Below are 25,836 nucleotides of genomic sequence, written 5' to 3' on the forward strand. Positions count from 1 at the left end.
AAATAACTTATTTTTAGGTTAGTCACACCTATGTATCTACTTACACTTCTTAACATCTGTGGCAAAATTTTTCTAGAAGTATGTAACTAATTCCACATGTGCAATGTGTAAAACACAGGCGCTTTGGTTCAGCGTTCCAAACTGCATGCTATGGCCCAGTGCAGCAGAGACAGGTCACAGTGAGCAGATTGTGGGATGGTGGAAGGGGCACTGGGCTGCTGGAATCCTGACTTGTGAGCAGCCTCCTTCCTGTACTCCACTGTTTTCTAGGAGCTGCACCATGGAAAAGGGTTGCAGTGCATTGGTTACTGTCTCTGGAATGTTACCTCCTGACTCCAACAAAAGAAACAAATTCTGTCAGCATAATTACCTTTCTGACATGAAAATCAAGAAGTAAGTCAGAATGCATAGAGGGTTGATACATCAACATTTACAAACAGCGAGTCAAATTATCTTGAACGTGAAATGTATTCTTGAACTAACACTTGCTCAACAATGTCAGAAAATGGCAACGGATCTTGGTGGCCAAAGAAAAAGTCAAGATCCTAAAGAGAAGTCTACTTTTGACCATAAATATGTTTAATCTTTTAACAATAAGAATATGGCCAATTTGGCTGAAATTTTAGGTAATAAAAGTTATTATATAAAAATTCCTGCCTAATATCTTTCTTAGTGTGTCCAGATAAGACAAACCACTTTCTACATTTTCCTCATTACTTTACTAAGAAGTATTTTTTTAAAAATTATCAATTGCTTTCTGTATGCAGAGAATTGCTTGGTAAATTCTGATTTATTCAGAATGAAATCTAGTGTTTATGAGCAGGGTGGCTTATAAAGTGATAGAGTCTATCTCTAGACTTGGCTGCAGCAGAAGAGCTAAACAACCATGAAAGAACAAAATAGGTTTCAGAGGTGAGTCCAGCCCTCCTGACCATGGCTCCTACAGCTCCATTGGAAGGTCTGAGAAGTAATCATTTATATTCACACATTTTCCCTATTGCCTTATTTACATGGTATTAAAATTTTAAATGTAAATAATTGAGAAATAGATAGCCTGAATGGGAAAAGAATCTTAAAAAAAAAAAAGAGTGGATATACGTGTATGTGTAACTGGTCCACTTTGCTCTACACCTGAAATTAATACAACATTGTAGATCAAATATACTACAATACTGTTGGTGGGAATGCAAACTAGTACAGCCACTATGGAAAACAGTGTGGAGATTTCTTAAAAAACTGGAAATAGAACTGCCATATGACCCAGCAATCCCACTTCTGGGCATACACATTGAGGAAACCAGATCTGAAAGAGACACGTGCACCCCAATGTTCATCACAACCCTGTTTATAATAGCCAGGACATGGAAGCAACCTAGATGCCCATCAGCAGATGAATGGATAAGGAAACTGTGGTACATATACACCATGGAATATTACTCAGCCGTTAAAAAGAATTCATTTGAATCAGTTCTAATGAGATGGATGAAACTGGAGCCCCTTATACAGAGTGAAGTAAGCCAGAAAGATAAAGAACATTACAGCATACTAACACATATATATGGAATTTAGAAAGATGGTAACGATAACCCTATATGCAAAACAGAAAAAGAGACACAGAAATACAGAACAGACTTTTTGAACTCTGTGGGAGAATGTGAGGGTGGGATATTTCAAAAGAACAGCATGTATACTATCTATGGTGAAACAGATCACCAGCCCAGGTGGGATGCATGAGACAAGTGCTCGGGCCTGGTGCACTGGGAAGACCCAGAGGAATCGGGTGGAGAGGGAGGTGGGAGGGGGGATCGGGATGGGGAATACGTGTAAATCTATGGCTGATTCATATCAATGTATGACAAAACCCACTGAAATGTTGTGAAGTAATTAGCCTCCAACTAATAAAAAAATAAATAAATAAAATAAAAAAAAAAAGAAAAAAAAGCTTCCCGCAGTACTAAACCCCATACACTAAAACAAACAAACAAAATATATATATATACTACAATAAAAAATAAAAATGAGAAACAATAAAGAAATAGGAGAATAAAATGCAATGTTGACAGAAGGAAAATATTGATAGAAAAAGTGATATAATCTAAATAATCTCCCATCCCATTACCAACTATGCAGTCACATATCATCAAATTGATCCTTGCCGTTTTCTTCAGAGCATATAATTTTGTAAAGTAAATCTCACAGGTGATGATTCTTCCTCAAATTTATGTGCCACATGTGAAAAGCAATGACTGTATTTTACAAATAAAAGTTCCACTTGGAAAAAGTGTTTCATAAATAATAATGTATCTTCTAATTAGAATGTAAGCTTTAAGAGATTGTTCACTAAAGTATCTCCAGGATTGAGATGAATGGCTTGCATGTGTTAGCCATTAAATAAGTACTTGTTGCATGAGTAATGGTTTGTGGTCTTCTACTTCATCATATGATTTATAGCCTGGCACAATTTTTAAATGTAGGAATATGTTTCTCAAAAGTAGACAGTAAGAACCAGGAGGGACAATATCTATTGTGTATACCATCATATTCCTAAAGCCTGACAATACCTTTGTGCTCAAAGGACAAACTCAACTTTTGGATAGCAATCATTATGATGGTGGCTCCTGTTTCTGAATCGACCTCAAGACAGTCACCAGAGAAGTGGGTTGATTTGATGCCTCTGTTCTGAGGAGGGTGCACTTTCTCCCAATGTCTGAACATTTCCTTCCCTGTCCCAATGGAGCACTATACCTTCATTACATGGAGCCCCAAACGCAGGCCACATTCATTATCTCCTTTATTGCTCCTCATAAAGAGGAACAGATTGGCCTTCATATTATTTTAATAAAAATCTAAACTACTGCTCAATTGCACTCATCTCACACTCTAGTAAAGTAATGCTTAAAATTCTCCAAGCCAGGCTTCAGCAATATGTGAACTGTGAACTTCCAGATGTTCAAGCTGGTTTTAGAAAAGGCAGAGGAACCAGAGATCAAATTACCAACATCCGCTGGATCATTGAAAAAGCAAGAGAATTCCAGAAAAACATCTATTTCTGCTTCATTGACTATGCCAAAGCCTTTGACTGTGTGGATCACAATAAAGTGTGGAAAATTCTGAAAGAGATGGGAATACCAGACTGCCTGACCTACCTCTTGAGAAACCTGTAGACAGGTCAGGAAGCAACAGTCAGAACTGGACATGGAACAACATGCTGGTTCCAAATAGGAAAAGGAGTATGTCAAGGCTGTATATTGTCACCCTGGTTATTTAACTTACATGCAGAGTACATCATGAGAAACGCTGGGCTGGAAGAAGCACAAGCTGGAATCACGATTGCCGGGAGAAATATCAATAACCTCAAATATGCAGATGACACCACCCTTATGGGAGAAAGTGAAGGGGAACTAAAAAGCCTCTTGATGAAACTGAAAGAGGAGAGTGAAAAAGATTGCTAAAAGCTCAACATTCAGAAAACTAAGATCATGGCATCCGGTCCCATCACTTCATGGGAAACAGATGGGGAGACAGTGGAAACAGTGACAGACTTTATTTTTTGGGGCTCCAAAATCACTGCAGATGGTGATTGCAGCCATGATATTAAAAGACACTTACTCCTTGGAAGGAGTTATGACCAACCTAGATGGCATATTAAAAAGCAGAGACATTACTTTGTCAACAAAGGTCCATCTAGTCAAGGCTATGGTTTTTCCAGTGGTCATGTATGGATGTGAGAGTTGGACTGTGAAGAAAGCTGAGCACCGAACAATTGATGCTTTTGAACTGTGGTGTTGGAGAAGACTCTTGAGAGTCCCTTGGACTGCAAGGAGATCCAACCAGTCCATCCTCAAGGAGATCAGTCCTGGGTGTTCATTGGAAGGACTGATGCTGAAGCCGAAACTCCAGTACTTTGGCCACCTCATGCGAAGAGTTGACTCATTGGAAAAGACCCTGATGCTGGGAAAGATTGGGGGCAGGAGGAGAAGGGGACGACAGAGGATGAGATGGCTGGATGGCATCACCGACTCGATGGACATGAGTTTGAGTAAACTCCAGGAGTTGGTGATGGACAGGGAGGCCTGGTATGCTGCGATTCATGGGGTTGTAAAGAGTTGGACACGACTGAGTGAACTGAACTGAACTGAGGACTGGGAACATTTAAATGAATGTTATTTTTCAAGGCAGTCAGCTGGTGATACTGCACATATATTTTCAGGAACCAGAAACTATACTTCTAAAGTAATGTACTGTACTGATATATCATAGGCACTCAATAATATTATTGAGTTGAAGAACAATTAACTTTAAATGGGTTTTAAATTAAATTATGCAGTTTTGAAATTAATTTATACACTGATATGCTTACTGACTATTAATTCTTATGAATCAATCATTATTTGGCACTTTCAGGAACTACATGCAATAAAAATAACTTGAAAGTTACAATTTCTTTCCTTAAAAAGTTTATAAATTTTTTAACTGTGTATTATTCTAATGATCTTTATGATAACAGAAAGGCACAACATTGCTGTCATATCAATGAGTCAGACAATGGAAACAGTGAAACATTTAAGAAAGACACTATCCAGAATGTTCATTGTTGCTGTTGAAAATTATCTATGATTGTGATTAATTGCTCTTGGAATTGTGATCAAAATTAATCTGTTCAATTTTCTGGCTCTCTAGGTAAAATCTCACCCTGTAATTACATAAATCAATGTGACCTGGACTTCTAAAAAAAACTGGGATTAGAAAGATAGAGGTAATTTCTGAGTTGTCAGTGACCGATGAATGTTTTGATTTCAGTTTTAGTAAAGAAAAGTTCTTACCATAGCTGTCATAGGCATCCTCACTTACTCCATGACCATAGTCATAGTATTCAGGAACACTGCAATAGATTTAGACAGTAATCAATGTTACTGTATTTGAGAGGAATCAACCTCAAAACTTATATGGAATTTGAAATCAAAATGTGTACTGAGGTAATATCCCAAGAATCTCTAGACATAAAACACATATTTGAACATAAATAATAACAGAATAATATTCACTGAATAATAAAATTCTAACAAGAATATTCAGTAAGAACAATACAGGTTATTGACAAAGAGTGCTATAATTTTCTCATCTCACATTAGTATTTTTTAAAAATCTCTATCCTCCACTTATATAAATCAAATTTCTTCTAAAATACAAGTATGAGACGTCAAGAGGAGAATTATGAAAGGTCTATTTCCAAGAAAAAGTGTTACACAAGATGACAATCTGGTCAATTGTGTGTAACTTTTAATGCAATTAACTTAAGAAATATACATCAATTTCATCTTCATTTTCATACACTGAAGTTATACTCCCGTCCAACTTTTTCACAGCATAGGTCCATAGGTTTATCACCTACATAAGCTATTTCCTCTCACTTAATATTTTGCTAGATGTTTAGCCTAATGTAACCAAGTTATCATTTTAAAAAATACCATACAAAAAGTGGAAATTATTTAAACTTAGCTTAATATTTGGATAATTAATGTGTATTTTACTTAAGAATCCACAATATTTGTGGTACACTATACTTTTTCACTCCAGCTCCTTCATCTAAAGATCTCTGCCGGAATAAATTTATGCTTATGTGCATAAAGTTTATATGTATATTTAAGCTTATATGTATATTCACATATATAATTTTATGTATGCATTGATAAATTATATCACAATTATGAATTCTTTTCAAGTATATAAAAGGGTGACAAGAAAAGGGCTTAATATCAGATACCAAAATGTATAAGGGTTGAGGGTGTGTGATAAATGGCCAAACGGTTAGGTTGGAAGGAAGACAGGAAGACCTAAAATTATTTGGTTGTCTTTATCCCTCAAGGCAATCCCATAGGCTTCATTTTATAAAATACTTGAGATTTCATTGACAGTAAGGAATGAGAAGGGAAAAAGAAAAGTCTGTATATTAGAGGTGAAAAGAAAGATAGATGGAAATTTTGCCAATTTTATATTTCTGGGAAGCAATTGATAAGGAATAATTCATTTTGGTGTAATGTATCTGGAAAAGAAAAAGATAACTTCATCTTCATTGCCAGGATAATTATATACAAACTCTCTAAGAAAAAACTTATGGTAATAAGTTTTCTCCGCATCCTTCTAAGACTTGAAATTGTAGAAATCGAAGCCTAGTGGCTGGATGTTTATCTTCTTAGAAATGATGCAACCCAATTGAGAACCCACATATATGTGTAGCAAAGTCCTGAGAGTTGTTACATTCATTTCCAGGATTATCAAGAAGTGGCAGTCATGACTATCTAGTGCTGTTATTTTGTTTTTGAATGGATTTCAGTTTAATTTTAATTGACCAAGCTAAGAATGGAAAAGGAACATGAGTAAGAGAGACCATGACCAGAACCTGAGTCATTGTCTAACATAAATGACACATTTACACAAAGAGGGAATTTTAACTTTCAGAACTCAGACCTTTGTCTAACCCCTCTGTCCATGGGATTCTCCTGGCAAGAATAGTGGAGAGGGTTACCATGCCCTATTCCAGGGGATCTTCCCAACCCAGGGATCAAACCCAAGTCTTTTATCAATGCAGATCAAACCCATCTGCATTGGCAGATGGGTTCTTTACCACTAGCACCAACTGGGAAGTTGAAAATAATGGATAATGCAAAATAATGGGAGAATAATAGATAACAATCATAATGGACTCTTACAGAATTCATGCTTTTGCTTATCCAAATATTACTTCTCATTGCTTCCATAAGAACATATTCTACATGAACAAATGACAACACAGTGAATGAAATACACTCCTAATCAACCTAGAAGCAGGATGTGCCCTTGTGACTGTGTCAGGAAACACGGGATATGCACAGAAGTAAGGGTGTCAACTTTGAGGTCATTTCCAAATGAAGAGCAAGCTCCTCATTTTGGAATTGTGCACAGTCACCTCCTAAGATGGTAGAATGCACTAAAAATGATGATCTAGTATTCACCATGGAAATAAAGTTAATACCTAGGAAGTCTTGCACTGCAGCATACAAGGAACTTGACTCTAAATGATCACATAGAAGCAGACTTACTCTAAATCACTGCCTACTTCAGGGATTGTTATAAGAAAAGAAAAAAAAAAAAAACAAAACAAATCTCAAATATGCACTATTAGTCCACTGGAAGAGCAGACAGTGTAAGAAAAAAGTACTGTTTGATAGAAAGCTGATGGCCCATGTTATACCATTACCACTAAAACCTGAATGGCAGGCTATAAGCATATATATTTCAGCATTATGAGGAAAAACTAGAGAAAGCCCAACTATCGGTAATCTTTGCTGCTTTCTAAAAATGTTTAAAGAAGTTATGAGCTCAAATAAGAATGGGCCATTTTTTTTTCAGAAAAATCAGAAGTGAATAGAGATTTGCTAAGAGAAGTTATCTCTGCCTGTTTTATGTTAGCTCTATTAAAATAATTTAAAAATGGGATAGGGTTCAGAAATTTAGAACTTAACAGGATTAGAGAAGTCAACTGTTTTTGTATTTCAATAGCAAGAGATAATGAGTGCTGTTCCAAGATGCCCTCATATCTTTCCATTAGACTTTGCTATCATATACAATCCCAGGAACAACCCTTGAATCTCTAAACGTACACCGGCAGGAAGCATGTGGCAAACATTGTGAAGCCTGATAATGGCATGCTCTGCATTATGATAAGGAAGGACCTTCCAATAAATCTGGTGTAACTTCCAGAAAAGAGAATCAAGGTTTCCAGAGGCACTCACCAAAAAAATGTATTTCAATGCTGGTGCTTAGATGCCTTTTAATCTGTTAAGGAGGATTTTGTAATAATTATTGCTTATGAGCGTTTCCCAAAGGAACTTTCTACTGTAGTTATTTTGTTCCTTTTATACTACTTTATATTGCATATTTTGTATGGGGAAGAAGGTCAAGAACAAGAAAGATATTTTGTCTATCATTTGATAGGTTTTGAGGCTTCAAAGAACCATATCAGACCTAACCTTCCCAGAGTCTAGATTTTGAGCTGGTTGCAGTAATTGGAATTGAACATGGATTTTTCTCCTTTAGGCAGAAGGTAGCCATTCTTATGTTAGTTTTAATGAGAATATGAGTATTCATTTACGTTTGGATGAGAGGGCTGGGCAAAGAAGACTTCAACCTGTTTGAAAATCCATTTGGCTCTTCTTTCAATAAGAAATACTGACAATCTCAAGACTATATTTTCTACTCTTCCTTTCATTTGAGTGTGGCCATGAGTGAAGTTATGTGTAAAAGTTCTTCATGATTTTCATAAAATTAAATTTATTGTCCTCTACTTATTTTGAACTTTCATGTAACTGGCTGCAAACGTCAATTATTGGAGCCACTTTGGAAGACATGTTAACAGTGGTGGATGGAATCCTAGTAACTTCCAAAATTTATTTCTTGAAATGTCAATTTCTATTGTGGTGGTATTAGGAGGTGAGACTTTTGGGTATTAAATTAGATTATGAGGGTGGAGACCTGTCAGGAAGCATTTAACAGGAGGCTTCCTGTGTGCTGGTTTGGATCTGTCAGGAATCCTCTGGCCCTTATTAATTCCTGAATATTCAGGAATTAAGAGGAGAGGCACGTCTTTCCCGAGGCTGAGGAATTCAGGCATGTCCTTCGTTAGTTTTTCAATATGGTGATAAGTACCCTCTTTCTTCTTATGAACCATATGGTAAAAAGTGATTGTTTACAGTTCTCTCTCTTTAATAGGGATCACCTTGTGTTTTGTTAAGTCTGGAATTTTAATCTTTATCTTTGCTGAGAATAACTACCTTCTAAGACAGTATATATGCCCAAACCATGTTGATTAAAACACCTTTGCTCCATCAGAGCTTGTCTCCACCAATGTCTTCCTTTCTTTCTCTCTCTTTTTGTCTCTGTCTCTGTCTGTGTCTGTCTCTCTGTCTCTCTGTCTGTCTGTCTGTCTGTCTGTCTGTCTGTCTGTCTGTCTCTCTCTCTCTCTCTCTCTCTCTCTCTATATATATATATATATATATATATATATATATATATATATATTTCTGGCTGACTCCCTGGAGCACGAAAGCCGGCTGTGTAACCCAGGGAATATTAGCCTCTTTCCTTCTTTCACTCTCTCATCGTCGACTCTGGATGACCAGGTTCCCGGTCCAATAAAGGACCAACAAGTGACACCCAGAAACGGACTCTGGTACACTGGGGACTCCATCTGGATTTGGACGGAGTGACCCCCAGGGCCTATTGAGGCCAGTAAGTACTAAGACATGGGTCAATCGGCTAGAAAGCCCCCTTACTTTTCTACTTTACTTTCAGAATTTTCCTAATAATCCTGCCCCGGTTGCTCCAAGCACTCCTTCCCTGCCAGTGGGCACAAATCCCAAAGTCTCTAGAAACTGCTATTTTCCATACTGTATTTGAAAAAAAGAAAAAAGCTAAAAGACAACTAAAAATATTACTTGCTTATGAAAATGCAAATCAAGTATCTCAAAAGGCTATAGCTCCAATCCGTGAGACAGGGACTATTTTTGATTATTTGACAGCTTGTCGCCATATAAGATCAAAAACTCAAAAGATGTAAATGCTGGCTGAAACAATGATTGCTGCCTTAAAAAAAGAAAATGAAGTATGCTTTACATGTGGAGATAAAAACCATTTAAAAAGGGACTGTCCTAAGAAAGCTAATAAGAAACCTCCAAAAATCTGCCCTCATTGCTATAGAGGAAATGCATTGGGCCAAAGAGTGTAAATCTAAATTTGATATTAAAGGGAAACCTATTCCAAGAAACTCCAAGCAGGAGGTCCCCCTCCCCCGAGGTTCCCTTTAACAAAAACCAGGGGCAAATTCCACCTTTTCCCTCAAACCCTCAACATCCGGCAGTGCTGCCTTTGATATACCAGCCCTAAATGACTTTCTCCTTTACCCTCAAGCAGTCCCCTCTAGAATACCTACTGGACTTTTTGGGCCCCTGCCCCCACAAACCTTCGATCTTTTACTTGGCTGATCTAGTTTGACTTAACAGGCAGGAAGGCCAGGGGTCTCCAAATCGAGAAATAGGCTGCAAGCGTCAGAAGTTTTTATCTCTCTTAAGCGGCAGGAGGAAACAAACTAGTGATATTTCTTTTTTTTCCCTTCTCTTTACAAATTTAAAAGGAGGTTTCTCTTAAAATACTGTGTTGCCATAATGACACTTGGTTTCACTTAAAGTTCAGTTCAGTTCAGTTCAGTTGCTGAGTTGTGTCTGACTCTTTGCGACCCCATGAATTGCAGCACGCCAGGCCTCCCTGTCCATCACAAACTCCAGGAGTTTACTCAAACTCATGCCCATCGAGTCGGCGATGCCATCCAGCCATCTCATCCTCTGTCGTCCCCTTCTCTTCCCGCCCCCAATCCCTCCCAGCATCAGTGTCTTTTCCAATGAGTCAACTCTTCGCATGAGGTGGCCAAAGTATTGGAGTTTCAGCTTCAGTATCAGTCCTTCCAATGAACACCCAGGACTGATCTCCTTCAGGATGGACTGGTTGGATCTCCTTGCAGTCCAAGGGACTCTCAAGAATCTTTTCCAACACCACAGTTCAAAAGCATCAATTTTTCTGTGCTCAGCCTTCTTCACAGTCCAACTCTCACATCCATACATGACCACTGGAAATACCACAGCCTTGACCAGATGGACCTTTGTTGGCAAAGTAATATCTCTGCTTTTTAATATGCTATCTAGATTGGTCACAACTTTCCTTCCAAGGAGTAAGTGTCTTTTAATTTCATGGCTGCAATCACCATCTGCAGTGATTTTGGAGACCCCAAAAATAAAGTCTGACACTATTTCCACTATCTTCCCATCTATTTCCCATGAGGTGATGGGACCAGATGCCATGGTCTTAGTTTTCTGAATGTTAAGCTTTAAGCCAACTTTTTTACTCTCCTCTTTCCCTTTCATCAAGAGGCTTTTAGTTCCTCTTCACTTTCTGCCATAAAGGTGGTGTCATCTGCATATCTGAGGTTATTGATATTTCTCCCAGCAATCGTGATTCCAGCTTGTGCTTCTTCCAGCCCAGCATTTCTCATGATGTACTCTGCATGTAAGTTAAATAAGCAGGGTGACAATATACAGCCTTGACGAACTATTCTCAAACCCTGAGTTAACCAATGCGTTTTTCTTATGGAAATGTTTATCTTAAGCTATGTATTTACCCTAGATTCTTTCTTCAAGTCGGTTCTGCCTAAGACTCAGAACCAACTTGACAAACCAGTATGTTTTACTCATGCAAATATTCTCAAGCTATGTTAATGAAACTGTGTTTGCTTAGAAACCCCCCTTTCTTCAAGATTCATGTCAATCATTTTGTGGCCCGAAACAACTCACCTGCTGCCAAGGTTATCTCAAAATGCATGTTGTGGGTGAGGGGCCCGGTGCTATTCTCTTCAGTTTTGAGACATTTCTTTTCTCTAATTAGCAGACTGCTAGTAGTTACATGACACCTGGCTAAAGACTAGCAGGGAGGCACTCTGAAGCTTTCTCTATGTCAGAAGCTTTCTCTATCTCTTTTGTACTTTAATAAAACTTTATTACAAATAAATCCCAATTTGAGAAAACATTACAAACTTATATCAATTTCCAATTAGCTTTTCTAAAATATTTTAGAGAAATTTCATTTCATTATCCTTCTGGTAAACTATAGAATTTCTTCAAAAACACTGAATTTATTATTTCTAGCATTCCTTTTATATAAGTTGAGTTCAGTTCATTTGAGTTGCTCAGTCGTGTCTGACTCTTTGAGACCCCATGAATCACAGCACTCCAGGCCTCCCTGTCCATCACAAACTCCCGGAGCTCACTCAAACAGACGTCCATTGAGTCGGTGATGCCATCCAGCCATCTCATCCTGTCATCCCCTTCTCCTCCTGCCCCCAATCCCTCCCAGCATCAGGGGCTTTTCCAATGAGTCAACTCTTCGCATGAGGTGGCCAAGGTATTGGAGTTTCAGCTTCAGCATCAGTCCTTCCAATGAACACCCAGGACTGATCTCCTTGAGGATGGACTGGTTGGATCTCCTTACAGTCCAAGGGACTCTCAAGAGTCTTCTCCAACACCACAGTTCAAAAGCATCAATTTTTTGGTGCTCAGCTTTCTTCACAGTCCAACTCTCACATCCATGCATAACCACTGGGAAAACCATAGTCTTGACTAGATGGACCTTTGCTGGCAAAGTTATGTCTCTGCTTTTTAATATGCTATCTAGGTTGCTCATAAATTTCCTTCCAAGGAATAAGCATCTTTTAATTTCATGGCTGCAATCACCATCTGCAGTAATTTTGGAGCCCCCTCCCCCCCAAAAAAAAAGTCTGACACTGTTTCCACTGTTTCCCCATCTATTTGCCATGAAGTGATGGGACCGGATGCCATGATCTTAGTTTTCTGAATGTTGAGCTTTAAGCCAACTTTTTCACTCTCCTCTTTCACTTTCATCAAGAGGATTTTTAGTTCCTCTTCACTTTCTGCCATAAGGGTGGTGTCATCTGCATATCTGAGGTTATTGATATTTCTCCCGGCAACCTTGATTCCAGCTTGTGCTTCTTCCAGCCCAGCGTTTCTCATGATGTACTATGCATGTAAGTTAAATAAGCAGGGTGACAATATATAGCCTTGACGTATTCCTTTCCCTATTTGGAACCAGTCTGTTGTTCCATGTCTAGTTCTAACTGTTGCTTCCTGACCTGCATATAGGTTTCTCAAGAGGTGGGTCAGGTGGTCTGGTATTCCCATCTCTTTCAGTATTTTCCAGTTTATTGTGATCCACACAGTCAAAGGCTTTGGCATAGTCAATAAAGCAGAAATAGATGTTTTTCTGGAACTCTCTTGCTTTTTCAATGATCCAGCAGATGTTGGCAATTTGACCTCTGCTTCCCCTGCCTTTTCTAAAACCAGCTTGAACATCTGGAAGTTCACGGTTCACGTATTGCTGAAGCCTGGCTTGGAGAATTTGGAGCATTACTTTACTAACATGTGAGATGAGTGCAATTGTGTGGTAGTTTGAGCATTCTTTGGCATTGCCTTTCTTTGTGATTGGAATGAAAACTGATCTTTTCTAGTCCTGTGGCCACTGCTGAGTTTTCCACATTTGCTGGCATATTGCATGGAGCACTTTCACAGTATCATCTTTCAGGATTTGAAATAGCTCAATTGGAACTCCATCACCTCCACTAGCTTTGTTCATTGCGATGCTTTCTAAGGCCCACTTGACTTCACATTCCAGGATGTCTGGCTCTAGGTGAGTGATCACACCATCGTGATTATCTGGGTCAGGAAGATCTTTTTTGTACAGTTCTTCTCTGTATTCTTGTCACCTCTTCTTAATATCTTCTGCTTCTGTTAGGTCCATAACATTTCTGTCCTTTATCGAACCCATCTTTTATATAGATAGGGCTAAAAACGCCAAAGCATTTTTTTGGACTTTTAAAAAACATAAAGTCTTCTATACTAAATTTCATTCTGCTCAACAGGATGAATTATGTGCTCTTATTTAAGTTATTTGCCTACATCTTTACCCCATTAATATAGTCTCTGATTCTATATTTTCAGTTTTTGTAATTAAAAATATAGGAACCTCCACCATAAACTCCTAGTTCTATTAAAATAGAAAATGGCCCTGCCTATATTTCTAGACACTTTAAAGAATTTTTACAATATTTTTCTATTAAACATATTACAGGTATTCCTTATAATCCACAGACACAAGTCATAGTCAAACGAATACATCACACACTAAAGTTACAAATAAAAAAAAAACTAAAGAAGGGGTAATACACAGGTACACTACTGTCTTCCTTATCTAAAGCAGAATTTACTAGATTCCAACATATTTTCTAAACCTATAACTATTGTTAATACAGCTTTATTTGTTTTAAATTTTTTAAACCTACCACAGGGAAATATTTTAACAAGAGCAGAAAGATATTTGAAGGAATTGAAGGACACTTCTCTTCCTCTGCCCATTTGGTATCAAGACGGGTTCAATAATCAACAGAAATCTGGGAAATCAATCTTACAGGAAAGGGATATGCTTGTATTTCCCCAGATGGATCCAACAAAGTTTTTCCTTGGAAAATTTGACCCAAGGGGGCCCCCGGCATTCAAAATGGAGACAAAACACAAGAACCCCGGGAGGAAGAAATTCCAATACAGGCCATGGTGGCTCTAAAGATCTCCAGAAAGCACCGCCCTCGGTGGCATCAACTGTATGACCTCCCCTCTTGAGATAAAAACCCTTACTAATAAAGCTGAAAATTTGATCTCTCAACAGGGAATGCCTTGGAGTCCTGAATACATTTTCCTAATAGCTTGTGCCTCCCAAACTTAACTGGGCTTACTTTCCCAACCCCCATTTATTACAGGTGGTAAAATAGACTGAGAAAAGGCTGATAGTATCAACCAATGACTCCACCCATATGCCCCCTCCCTGGAACCCTCACACCCTGGGGAGAAAGAAAAACTAATTAACATTTCTTTAGGTTATGAAGTCCTTCCTTTGTGTATGGGCCCAGCAGAGTTGTGCGTAAAAGTCAGCCCGACAAAGTTGGGTTTTTGTCCTGCCTCCAAAAGAAGACTTTCGGACATTGCTGCCCTTTCTGTCTGTGAACCATGTTTACTACTGAAACTTTAGGGAAAGAGGTAGGGGAAGAACAAAAAACATTATGTAAAGGTTACTAACACTACGTTGAAACATTACCATGACAACGGACTTCTTGGCTGGTCTCCTCCTCCTCCTCGAATTGTTCTCAATAAACACATTGGGCCTGAACAATGGGACATTTGGAAACTAGCTGCCAGCACCAAAGAGCTTGGGACTCAGACCGGACATTTCACAGGGGCCAGTCGTGGTCATAGTAACTATTTCTTTCGCTGTAATCAGTCATATTTTATACAGGCCTGTGTCCCACTTACAATTTAATCTGTAACTTGTATTAATTGCCAGTTTTGTGTTACTTCTATTCAATTCAATCATAGTGCCTACAACTGCGAACAAATCAAATTTCCTTTACATGATAATGACTCTCTGAATGTACAATTACTGCAAAAGAAAATCTTTGAAACTTTTCCTAAACGTCTGCCCTCTTCCACTAATTTGGAAACTTCAGCTGAATGAATTATCTGGGCTAGACCCATGAAGATAGTTTCAAAGTATTACCCACAGCATTTGGTCTGAAACTGTAACTTTGGTGATTGTCTTGATAATTGTATTTGTTGTTTCTTCGTCGTCTTTCTATAACGTTGGTTAATACTAACCAAACTCATTTGGTCAGGACCTTTTTCACAAATATAATAAAATAGGGGGAATTGTCAGGAAGCATTTAATAGGAGGCTTCCTATGTGTTGTTTTGGATCTGTCAGGAATCCTCTGGCCCTTATTAATTCCTGAATATTTAGGAATTAAGAGGAGAGGCACACCTTTCCTGTGGCTGAGGAATTCAGGCATGTCCTTGACTAGTTTTTCAATATGGTGATAAGTACCCTCTTCCTTCTTATGAACCATATGGTAAAAAGTGATTGTTTACAGCTCTCTCTCTTTAATAGGGATCGCCTTATGTTTTGTAAGTCTGGAATTTTAATCTTTATCTTTGCTGAGAATAACTACCTTTCAAGACAGTATATATACCCACACCATGTTGATTAAAACACCTTTGCTCCATCAGAGCTTGGGTCCCCCCCCCCCCCACCCCACTCGCTCTCGCTCTCTCTCTCTCTCTCTGTATATATATATATATATATATCTTTATTTCTGGCTGATTCCCTGGAGCGTGAAAGCCGGCTGCATAACCCAGGGAATATTAGCCTCTTTCCTCCTTTCACTCTCTCATAGTCGACTCCGGACCACCTAGTTCCGGTCCAATAAAGGACCAACAGAGCCCTATGAATGGGATTAGTGCCTTTAAAAAGGTGAAGCCCCAGAGAGTTCGCTTGCTTTCTTTCCTCCATGTGAAGATACAAGGATACAGCAGTCTGCAACCCAGAAGAAGGCTTCATCAGAACCCAACCATGCTGATATTCTGATCTGGGATTTACTGTCTCCAGAACTGCAAAAAAATAAATTTCTATTGTTTATAAGACCCCCAGTCTATGGTATCGTGTACAGCAGCCTGATCTAAGACAGTGGCATCCCGCTTGCCCAGAACCCCGAATGGTGTCATGAAGCAAAGCCCACCTACTTGCCATGCTTTAATATGTGTGAGGGAGATAAATGTTTCTCTTGTATGGACAACTGAATTGCTGATCTTCTTATAATAGAAGCTTAGCCCATATCCCAAATAATAGAGTTGGCAATTAAAGAAACTCCTTGAAGATGAACAGGTATTCAGAAAATATTTGCTGAATGAATAAATGATTAAATAAAATAATTCAAAATAATAAAACATTTGGCAAAAATATCTTTAGAAAACTTTGCATATGCTTTAGAAGTGATGTCTACTTATATCAGTAGCAATGGAAATGGTAATGAAGAAAAGAACAAAAGAACCCATAGTTACAATATCCAGGACATGGAAGCAACCTAAATGTCCATCAACAGATGAATGGATAAAAAAGATGTGGTACATATACACAATGAAATAATACTCAGTCCCAATAAAGAATAACATAATGCCATTTGCAGCAACACAGATGCCACTAGAGATTATCATATAAGTAAGTCAGAAAGAGAAGGACAAATACTGTATGTTTTCATTTATATGCTGAATCTAAAACAAAAAGGCAAACATAACAAAAAGGGAATGGGCTCACAGATACAAAGGACAAACTAGTGGTTACCAGAAGGCAGAAGAGCAGAGGCTTGTGCAAAATCAGTGAAGGGGATTAAGAAGCGCAAACGGGTGTAAAATAAGTATAAAACACATCAGTTACAAGGATGTAGTGTTCAGCACAGGGAATATAGTCAATATTTTATAGCAACTTTAAATGGAGTATAATCTATAAAGATATTGAATGACTATGCCATACATAAACTGAAAGTAACATAACATTTAAGACAAATATAATTCAATAATAAAAAGAAAAATAATCATTTATTTTCATGAATGAAATTCAGATTAAAAGTTTAAAAATATTGTAACTGATGCATTTGTAATTTTTACAATGTTATGTTATTTTTCAATCAGTTTTAAATACATATACGATTTGGTTAGAAACAGTAAGCTATGCTATTGGCTCTATTCTTTGCATTTCATTATTTCAGAAAGTTATATTGTGTTATATTTGTTTTAATATATCATGTTGTTTAAATATGTTACATACAAGTTTAAAGTGGACAAATGAATTCAAGCCCAATATGATTATTTACTTTGAATGGACATTATTATTCCACCTTATATTTTAGAAAATGTAGCAATCAAAGTTTGTAAACACACCGTTATAACTAGAGAAGTGTTAATTAAAATTAGGATAATTATTGGTGATTTGAAACTTGAAACTGAATTACTCCAGTGGTTAGAGCAGATATAATTTTCCTAGTAGCTGGTATATATGTAAAATCATGATAGAACACATTACCTGTATTAATGCATTAATCCATGTCTAGTTATTCATAAAAAAATTCTATACAACATTTTGGCTTTTTGACATCAAGAGTTAGACACTAATATATATTTAGAAAAAAGTACATAAAATTTCTGACAGGAAGAAATACCAGATTAGTTAATTAATGGTTGATTGTAAAACAAAAAATCAGAGATGGAAAATTTCAGGGTTTTTTTGTGTGTGTGTGTGTGTGGGTAGAGAAGCATTTTACCTTAATTTAGCAGTTTACTAAGACAACTAATTAAATGGAAACTAACACAATAGAAAAATAATAAGATAAACTTTAGTTTCTAAGAAAAGCCTCACTATAGTCAAGCTAGTTTTTGAGGTAAGTTCTTAGTGGCCCACCTGTACCATGACGAAACTGCCGCTCCCATAGAGCTTCTCATCCTGCACTCAGTGCTCATGTTCCTGGGGCCAGAGCAACTGCACAGGTGCTGGATAAACCTGTTCACAGGTCAGTGAGACTAACCAAGCTTGTACACAAGTTTTTAGACATTCAATTATTTTGAATAGAGACATTGGCAGTAACAAAAATGAGATCTCTGTTCTATAGGTTTGTGTTCATATAATCAAACCAACTAGACCTGTAAAGTTGGGAGGAATAGAGGATGCAATTTGATAAAGAGCAACTTAACTTTTTAAACTATGTACTTTGGTAGAATATTAAAAAAAAATATATCAGAGATGATTAAACACTATACAGATACACCAGAGATTGTTGTGGCCTCATAAGATTAAAGCTTTCACATTCATAGTTTTAAATTCATTTGGTTTATGCCTTGTGTGTATTCCAGTGTTTTGCTAATTCTTGACTAAGCTGTAGATTTTGGGGCATAAAAGTAGAAAACATAGATGACTATGAGTTTCAACTAAAACTTTACTAGTTTCTGAATTGAAGATAAGTAAAACTTACAAAATAATATTTCAGATGAAAGGATAAAGGGATTTAATTAATGTATTAATATGAACGATTCATAACTGTCCAACTCTTCTTAGTGCTTAAGTGGGTTCTCTTAATATTCGTTTCTTCAGCATTTACCCTGAAATTTTGTTGTATTGTGCATTTACACTGTATTTCCAGAGATAACTTAAGTAAAGATACATTTTCAGCCCAACTCCCACCTTCAAATCGAAAATTGTTAGTTCTTTTACTTCTAATCCATTTACATGATGATCAAGCCCTTCTGTTAAATTCAATAAGATTCATACAAGTGTTATTTACAAAGCTTGTGAATCTAGTGTGTAGATTAATGGGTAAGGCACACGGGTTTATGAATCAGTTCTTGCCACCAACCACAACCTTTCATAGTGTCATCCAGGGCATTAACCAAACACTGGTGGGATAGAGACCTTCACCAAGTAGCTCAAGACTCCACAGCTTCCTTCAACATCATGTTCCTGTGATGTTACTTGATTAAAGACCCTTCACCAAGTAGCTCAAGACTCCACAGCTTCCTTCAACATCATGTTCCTGTGATGTTACTTGGTAATTCTCATAGCTGTTCTCAGGTCTTCCTTTGGCAGTAATCTCCTATTAACCTCCAACACTGAAGGTTAACACTGCCAATAGGATCAACTTTATGCTTACATTAGAGAATGTGACCTATTTGCAAATAAATTCTTAGAAATAATTTCCATTTTGACATCATTTCTATAACAAAATTTACTTTCCCATGGAAATGAGCTGCATTTTTTCCCTTCTCTCAGCACTCAATATATTCTATGTTGTTTAATCACCCAGTCATTTCCAACTCTTTGCAATCCCATGGAATACAGCACACCAGGTTTCCCATCTCCTGGAGCTTGCTCAAACACATGTCCATTGAGTCAGTGATGTCATCCAACCATGTTGTCCTCTGCTGTCCCCTTCTCCTCCTGCCTTCAATCTTTCCCAGAGTCAGAGTCTTATCCAATGAGTCAGTTCTTCACATCAGGTGGCCAAAGTATTGGAGTTTCCGTTTCAGCATCAGTCCTTCCAACGAATATTCAGGATTGATTTCTTTTAAGATTGATTGGGTTGATCTCCTTGCAATCCAAGGGACTCTCAAGAGTCTTCTCCAACACCACAGTTCAAAAGCATCAATTCTTTGGTGCTCAGCCTTCTTTATGGTCCCATTCTCACATCCATACATGACTACTGGAAATACCATAGCTTTGACTAGAGGAAACTTTATCAGCAAAATAATTTTTCTGCTTTTTAAAATTCTGTCTAGGTTGGTCATAGGTTTTCTTACAAGGAGGAAGCATCTTTTAATTTCATAGATGCAGTCACCATCTGCTGTGATTTTGGAGTCCAAGAAAATAAAGTCTGTCACTGCTTCCATTGTTTCCCCGTCTATTTGCCATGAAGTGATGGGATTGGATGCCATGATCTTACTTTCTTGACTGTTTAGTTTTAAGTCAGCCCTTTCATTTTTCCCTTTAACATTCATCAGAAGGGTATTTAGTTCCTCTTCACTTTCTGCCATAAGGGTGGTGTCACCTGAATATATGAGGTTATTGATATTTCTCCTGGAAATCTTAATTCCAGCTTGTGCTTCATCCAGCCCAGCATTTCACATGATGTACTCTGCATAGAAGTTAAATAAACATGGTGACAATATACTGCCTTGGTGTACTCCTTTCCCAATTTACCAATCCATTGTTCCATGTCTGGTTCTAACTATTGCTTCTTGAGCTGCATATAGGTTTCTCAGGGGGCAAGTAAGGTGATCTGGTATTCTTTAATTTTCATTATCTTTGCCTATACATGTAACAGTACAATAACCATTATAAAACATAGCAGTTCCATATAGATACATTCAGTCTATTTTGTAAAACACTAAAAATGAAACAAGTGGCACTGGAAAAGCCCTTATGGAAATCACAGTCTCACAGAAAAGCCACTAAGCAAATGCTAAGGAGTGACTTATTGGCTTTTCATTCATCAAATGATGAAACTCTGAAAAGAAGAAGAAATTAAGTACTCAAATGAAAATGGAGTGAAGAAGACTTAAGGGCAAGTCACCAGCACCAAGCAAAGTTCAGAGGTGACTAAAAGCATGGCCTGGGCAGCTACTCCTCCAGAGCAGGTGCAGGTGGGTGTGAGTTAGACAGGGTGCAAAAGGAGGCAGGGGCCACGTCTTGAAGGACCTTTATTTATCATGGTAAGGAGTTTGGATGTTATCTTAGGAAGCATTGAAAACAAGGAATGATTTAAAAACGGGGCAAACATAAGCATTTCTTGTTTTAAGCAAATCCCTCTGTTGGTGGTGTCTTTCATTCTTCTTCTTGTATCATCATTACCAGCCACAATATCAATCATATAGTAGGTATGCAAATATTTACTGGAAAAATGAATACCTGTACGATGAATATTTTTCTTCACAACTGCTTTCTCCCTTGTCTTTTTCCGTCTCTATTTTCTTTATGAGCTTGGGATTTTTGTTAAAACACGTGAGAAAATTCACATATTAGGATAAACTGTTTGAAGATAATTCACAGCTATTTCATTTCATTAGAGGCACATTCAAAAACTGCAGTTTGATTTGCTACACATCTAGCTTTTTCCCCCTTACAACTTTACAGATATTAAAAGGCATGAAAAGAGGTTAATTCCAGGTTAACCTGACTCAGCAGTTTAAAAAAGCATTTTAGAAGATTTGATGGATCCTGAGACTGATACATATATTAAGCCAGATATTTTGGAGGCCCAAACGCAAATGCATGGGTTGTAAACTACCATGATTTTGTTTAATTCTATTTTGCTAATATTTTTAATAACATTTGCAGTGAAAGGCAGAATCGATATCTATCACATTATTTCCTTATTGATTTAAATCTTCTTTTCTATGTCCTAACCAGTTTCACCACCTGATTTTTAGAACCGAGAGATTTAAAATGGAAAGGGGCCTTAAACAAGAAATTAGATTGTTTATCTTTTTGAAATTCTTCTCCTACCCTTCCTTCCAAGAGGTCATAATAACTATAATAACCATAAAAACATACATTTAATACTTTTGCCACACTTAATACGTACCAAACTTTGCTAAGTTAGAATTGTCATATTTAATCATCACAACAATTTCTGAGTTAGTTGTATTGAGCAAAATACAGAATAGATAATCTAGGTTTATCTGATTAAGTTACTTGTCCTAAGCTAAACAGGTCTCTGGTGGTAAAACTGGAATTGAACCTTGGTGTATCTGATGACAGAATTCAGTGGACAACCTATATTTCATGTAGCCCATTATTTCTACTTAAACAATCATTGTCAACTTATCTATATAGTATTAGACAAAAAGATGGAAAATAATTTACCTAATGACATTTTGATCTTGACTTAACTGTGATTAGGAAGATCATATGAGTTGCAAGAATCCCTCTGCATTTGCCTGTTCTCCTCCTCAAAAAAAAAAAAAAAAAAAACAAACAAAAAACAAAAAAACAAAAAATCCCAACTATGATCAAGACAAAGGGCCTGATCCGAGCACACAAAATTCTCAAAACCCTCTTAATCTCCTGCTCAACTATTTCCTCCTCTAGGAAACCTCAGATTCCAAATATGATGTGTTCCAACAACTCTGTTCACCTCTCACGTATATCACTGTCATTTTTGAATTTCACTTTTTTGTGTGCTAGTAATTATTTATCTGTCTTTCCAAATAAAACTTGATTTATAATATTCAGGGCTATTTGGACCATCATATATTTACTGGGAGTAACCCAGTGCCTGACATACAGTAAATGGTCAAGAAATGTTGGCCAACTGAGTAAATTGATGTCTTGGAACTGATGAGTTTTATGTTAATTTCAGTTTAAACCACTAACTTCTAATGTAGTTATCATCCAACAATCCATTGCATTGGTTACATCCCTCACTGCCTGTGTATTCATCCCTTGACTCCCCTTTCTACTGGGAGCATCTAATGCTATCTTACTCCACTGAATTCTTAGCATTCAGTTCTATTTAGAGCAAGGTCTCCAATTTCTTTATTTTTATTTTTTACCAATTTCTTTGATCCTTATTTGACATAACTTCAAGAGTTATCTGTTTATCTATCTTTCCCAGGTGGTGTTAGTGGTAAAGAATCTGCCTGCCAATGCAGAAGTTAGAGACACAGTTTCAATCCCTGGATGGGGAAGATCCCCTGGAGGAGGAAATGGCAACCCACTCCAGTATTCTTGCAGGGAGAATTCAATTAACAGAGGAGCCTAGTGGGCTACAGTCCAAGGGATCGCAGAGTCAGTCATGACTGGGCATTTGAGCCACATCTAAATATCCATCTATTTATCTACCTAAAGGCTTCAGGAGGTTTGTATCAGGAAAAGTGGATTTGGTGCTTACTTAGAAAACTTCTATGTAGCAGAATAAAAGATTCTATTCACCTACAAAAGAATAGCACACAGGTTAAGGAACTTAGATAAGATACCTTTAAACCATTGCAGGCAGTTTGAACCTGGGGTTTTAAAGTATAGAGGTTTTGAGTTTATTATTCTCCTTTTCAATTTCTCATGGGATTGAGGGTCAAAACTTTTCTTTCAATGCACTGTAGCCTGCCAGACTCTTCTGTCCATGGGATTTTCCAGGCAAGAATACTAGAGTGGGTTGCCATGCCCTCCTCCAGGGGGTCTTTCTGACCCAGGGATCAAACCCACATCTCCTGCATCTCCTACACTGGCAGGCAGATTCTTTACCACTGAGAAGCTACCTACAAAATTTTAACTATATGATATAATTCAATAAATATTTACTGAACAGCTGAATCATCTTGAGAATACAAAGAGGAGGTATATTAACATATTACTTAGATATGTTGGAATAATAAATGTAAATACTACAAGGAAGTATGGACTTTCCAGATGGCACTCAGTTCAGTTCAGTCGCTCTGTTGTGTCCAACTCTTTACAACCCCATGAACCACAGAACAACAGTCCTCCCTGTCCATCACCAACTCCTGGAGTCCACCTAAACCTGTGTCCATTGAGTCGGTGATGCCATCCAACCAACTCATCCTCTGTCGTCCCCTTCTCCTCCGGCCCTCAATCTTTCCCAGCATCAGGGTCTTTTCAAATGAGTAAGCTCTTTGCATCAGGTGGCCAGAGTATTGGAGTTTCAGCTTCAACATCAGTCCTTCCAATGAACACCCAGGACCGATATCCTTTAGGGTGAACTGGCTGGATCTCCAGATGGCATTAACAGTAAAGAATTCACCTGTTAATGCAGTGGATATAAGCGATGTGGGTCCACTCCCTGGGTCAAGAAGATACCCTGGAGGAGGAAATGGAAATCCATGCCAGTATTCTTGCTTGGAGAATCCCATGGGCAAAGGGCTACTGTCCATAGAGTTGAAAACAGTCAGACAGAACTGAAGTGACTTATCCCACATGTACAAGGAAGTATAAATAGATGAATATTGTGGATATTTCCAACCTACTTTCTCTTAATTTTTCTGACAAAATTTATTGAGAACCTCTTATGTACCAGGAGACAGGTATCAAGACCATCCTCATGGAAAACAAATACTAAGAGGCAAAATGGTTGTCTGCAGAGGCCTTACAAATAGCTGTGAAAAGAAGAGCAGCAAGAAGCAAAGGAGAAAAGGAAAGATACTCCCATATGAATGCAGAATTCCAAAGAATAGCCAGGAGAGATAAGAAAGCCTTCCTCAGCAATCAATGCAAAGAATAGAGGAAAACAACGGAATGGGAAAGACTAGAGATCTCTTCAAGAAAATTAGAGATATCAAGGAAACATTTCAGGCTAAGATGGATTCGATAAAGGACAGAAATGGTATGGACCTAACAGAAGCAGAAGATATTAAGAAGAGGTGGCAAGAATACACAGAAAAACTATACAAAAAAGATCTTCATGACCCAGATAATCACAATAGTGTGATCACTCACCTAGAGCCAGACATCATGGAATGTGAAGTCAAGTGGGTCTTAGAAAGCATCACTACAAACAAAGCTAGTGGATGTGATGGAATTCCAGTTGAACTATTTCAAATCCGGAAAGATGATGCTGTGAAAGTGCTGCACTCAATAGGCAAGCAAATTTGGAAAACTCAGCAGTGGCCACAGGACTGGAAAAGGTCAGTTTTCATTCCAACCCCTAAGAAAGGCAATGCCAAAGAATGCTCAAACTATCGCACATTGCATTCATCTCACACGCTAGTAAAGTAATGCTCAAATTCTCCAAGCCAGGCTTCAGCAATATGTGAACCGAGAACTTCCAGATGTTCAAGCGGGGTTTAGAAAAGGCAGAGGAACCAGAGGTCAAATTGCCCATATCCGCTGGATCATCGAAAAAGCAAGAGAGTTCCAGGAAAACATCTATTTCTGCTTTATTGACTACACCAAAGCCTTCGACTGTGTGGGTCACAATAAACTGTGGAAAATTCTGAAAGAGATGGGAATACCAGACCATCTCACACACCTTTTGAGAAACCTGTATGCAGGTCAGGAAGCAACCGTTAGAACTGGACACGGAACAACATGCTGATTCCAAATAGGAAAAGGAGTACGTCAAGGCTGTATATTGTCACCCTGTTTATTTAACTTACATGCAGAGAACATCATGAGAAATGCTGGGCTGGAAGAAGCACAAGCTGGAATCACGATTGCTGGGAGAAATATCAATAACTTCAGATATGCAGATGACAGAACCCTTATGGCAGAGAGTGAAGAGAAGCTAAAAAGCCTCTTGATAAAAGTGAAAGAGGAGAGTGAAAAAGTTTGCTTAAAGCTCAACATTCAGAAAACTAAGATCATGGCATCTGGTCCCATCACCTCATGGGAAATAGCTGGGGAGGCAGTGGAAACAGTGTCAGACTTTATTTTTTTGGGTTCCAAAATCACTGCAGATGGTGACCGCAGCCATGAAATTAAAAGACACTTACTCCTTGGAAGGAAACAGAACTAGATAGCATATTAAAAAGTAGAGACATTACTTTGCCAATAAAGCTTCGTCTGGTCAAGGCTACGGTTTTTCCAGTGGTCGTGTATGGATGTGAGAGTTGGACTGTGAAGAAAGCTGAGCACCGAACAATTGATGCTTTTGAACTGTGGTGTTGGATAAGACTCTTGAGAGTCCCTTGGACTTCAAGGAGATCCAACCAGCCCATCCTCAAGGAGATCAGTCCTGGGTGTTCATTGGAAGGACTGATGTTGAAGCTGAAACTCCAACATTTTGGCCACCTCATGTGAAGAGTTGACTCATTGGAAAAGGCCCTGATGCTGGGAGGGATTGGGGGCAGGAGGAGAAGTGGAC

General features: G+C 37.9%; 1 protein-coding gene across 15 annotated transcripts in view; it reads right to left on the minus strand.

The window, feature by feature from the left end:
* The window catches only part of KHDRBS2 (KH RNA binding domain containing, signal transduction associated 2), a 722,049-nt gene that overhangs the window by 80,755 nt on the left and 615,458 nt on the right, over positions 1-25,836 (minus strand). For 10 of the 15 annotated variants that reach the window (XR_006341943.1, XR_006341940.1, XR_006341944.1 and 7 more), the window contains one exon: positions 4,824-4,882. The exons of the other annotated variants lie outside the window; for them this stretch is intronic. Coding sequence is in view for 5 of the 10 variants with exons in the window: in XM_043906989.1 (XP_043762924.1) it covers positions 4,824-4,882 (59 nt within the window). In the remaining 5 variants the exon portion in view is untranslated. The remainder of the gene's footprint in view (positions 1-4,823; positions 4,883-25,836) is intronic. 15 annotated transcript variants of the gene reach the window in all.

This window comes from Cervus elaphus, chromosome 7 (genome assembly GCF_910594005.1).
Source record: "Cervus elaphus chromosome 7, mCerEla1.1, whole genome shotgun sequence".
Taxonomy (NCBI): Eukaryota; Metazoa; Chordata; class Mammalia; order Artiodactyla; family Cervidae; genus Cervus; species Cervus elaphus.